Source organism: Hyalella azteca, unplaced genomic scaffold, assembly GCF_000764305.2.
Source record: "Hyalella azteca isolate HAZT.00-mixed unplaced genomic scaffold, Hazt_2.0.2 contig14251, whole genome shotgun sequence".
Classification (NCBI taxonomy): Eukaryota; Metazoa; Arthropoda; class Malacostraca; order Amphipoda; family Hyalellidae; genus Hyalella; species Hyalella azteca.
In genome coordinates, this window is record NW_025944142.1 from 34,889 (window position 1) to 36,931 (window position 2,043).

At 49.6% G+C, this 2,043-nt stretch overlaps 1 protein-coding gene across 1 annotated transcript; it reads left to right on the forward strand.

The window, feature by feature from the left end:
• The first annotated feature begins 440 nt into the window (after nucleotides 1–440).
• Nucleotides 441–1,298, forward strand: LOC108672376. The gene has a single exon (XM_018160020.1). It carries the CDS (start codon nucleotides 441–443, stop codon nucleotides 1,296–1,298), a length of 858 nt encoding a protein of 285 aa, XP_018015509.1.
• The last annotated feature ends 745 nt before the right edge of the window (nucleotides 1,299–2,043 follow it).

Below are 2,043 nucleotides of genomic sequence, written 5' to 3' on the forward strand. Positions count from 1 at the left end.
CAACTGGAGAATGGAGAGAGGATAAGTCTGCTGACGACACAAGCGGACTCAAGATTTCGTTCTATCAGCTCTTGTATAGCAGCGGCATCGCCCCAGCGGAGCGAACGACCCGCGGTGTCACTGCAAGGTCTTTCTCCACCACCTGGAGATTCCAAATAAAATGCCTTTGATAAGAAGATGAATGTATCAGATATGGTGTAAATTTTAATCGATGCATTAAATACAAATTTGATTCAAGTCAGTTAACTCAGCTGCACAAATGTTGGGAAAATAATTTTTTTATTGAATCCAATCCATGTCCAGTCCGTGACTTAATAGTCAGTTTAGATGTTGTATAAAAATAGAAAACGTGAATAAAAAGTCGATATAACAAGTCAAAGTTAATAAATTAGACTTGGCCCGAATGGTCCAATTACCCAGGAAGCTGCTACATAAACTTGATGAAATTCTCAGAAATCAGAAACTACTGCAATTCATCGCATGTCTTCCCTGGCACGTGCAAAACATGCAGGAGATGTACATGTTTAATAACAGGTGCAGGAGGTGCAGGAGGAGCGCGTGTTCCCTACCACGTGCAGGAGGTGCAGGAGGAGCGCGTGTTCCCTACCACGTGCAGGAGGTGCAGGAGGAGCGCGTGTTCCCTACCACGTGCAGGAGGTGCAGGAGGAGCGCGTGTTCCCTACCACGTGCAGGAGGTGCAGGAGGAGCGCGTGTTCCCTACCACGTGCAGGAGGTGCAGGAGGAGCGCGTGTTCCCTACCACGTGCAGGAGGTGCAGGAGGTGCGCGTGTTCCCTACCACGTGCAGGAGGTGCAGGAGGAGCGCGTGTTCCCTACCACGTGCAGGAGGTGCAGGAGGAGCGCGTGTTCCCTACCACGTGCAGGAGGTGCAGGAGGAGCGCGTGTTCCCTACCACGTGCAGGAGGTGCAGGAGGAGCGCGTGTTCCCTACCACGTGCAGGAGGTGCAGGAGGAGCGCGTGTTCCCTACCACGTGCAGGAGGTGCAGGAGGAGCGCGTGTTCCCTACCACGTGCAGGAGGTGCAGGAGGAGCGCGTGTTCCCTACCACGTGCAGGAGGTGCAGGAGGAGCGCGTGTTCCCTACCACGTGCAGGAGGTGCAGGAGGAGCGCGTGTTCCCTACCACGTGCAGGAGGTGCAGGAGGAGCGCGTGTTCCCTACCACGTGCAGGAGGTGCAGGAGGAGCGCGTGTTCCCTACCACGTGCAGGAGGTGCAGGAGGAGCGCGTGTTCCCTACCACGTGCAGGAGGTGCAGGAGGAGCGCGTGTTCCCNATGACATGACAAAAATCATGTTATGACATGACGCAAATCATGCCATGACATGACATAAACCATGTTATGACATGACATAAACCATGTTATGACATGAGATAAACCATGTTGCGACATGACATAAACCATGTTATGACATGACATAAACCATGTTATAACATGACATAAAACATGTTATGACATGACATAAACCATGTTATGACATGACATAAACCATGTTATGACATGACATAAACCATGTTATAACATGACATAAAACATGTTATGACATGACAAAAACCATGTTATGACATGACATAAACCATGTTATGATATGACATAAACCGTGTTATGCCATGACATAAACCATGCTATGACATGACATAAACCATGTTATGACATGACATAAACATGTAATGACATGACATAAACCATATTATAACATGACATAAACCATATTATAACATGACATAAACCATATTATAACATGACATAAACCATATTATAACATGATAAACCATGTTATGACATGATAAACCCCGTCATACACACTCACTCTCCTGAGGAACTCCTGGACGTCATGTGCCCGCCGCAGTTCGAGCCTCCTGACTTTGGCCTCGTGTAGCCGTCGCAGGACCGCAACCTCGTGCATCAGGACGCTGCTGAGAGCCACACGTCGCTCGTATCCTGCAGGAGCGCTGCTCTTGACTCTCTCGGTCTGCTGGCGGTGCCACGACGCCAAGTGCTGGTGCATGGCTAGCAGGGAGGCCTTACA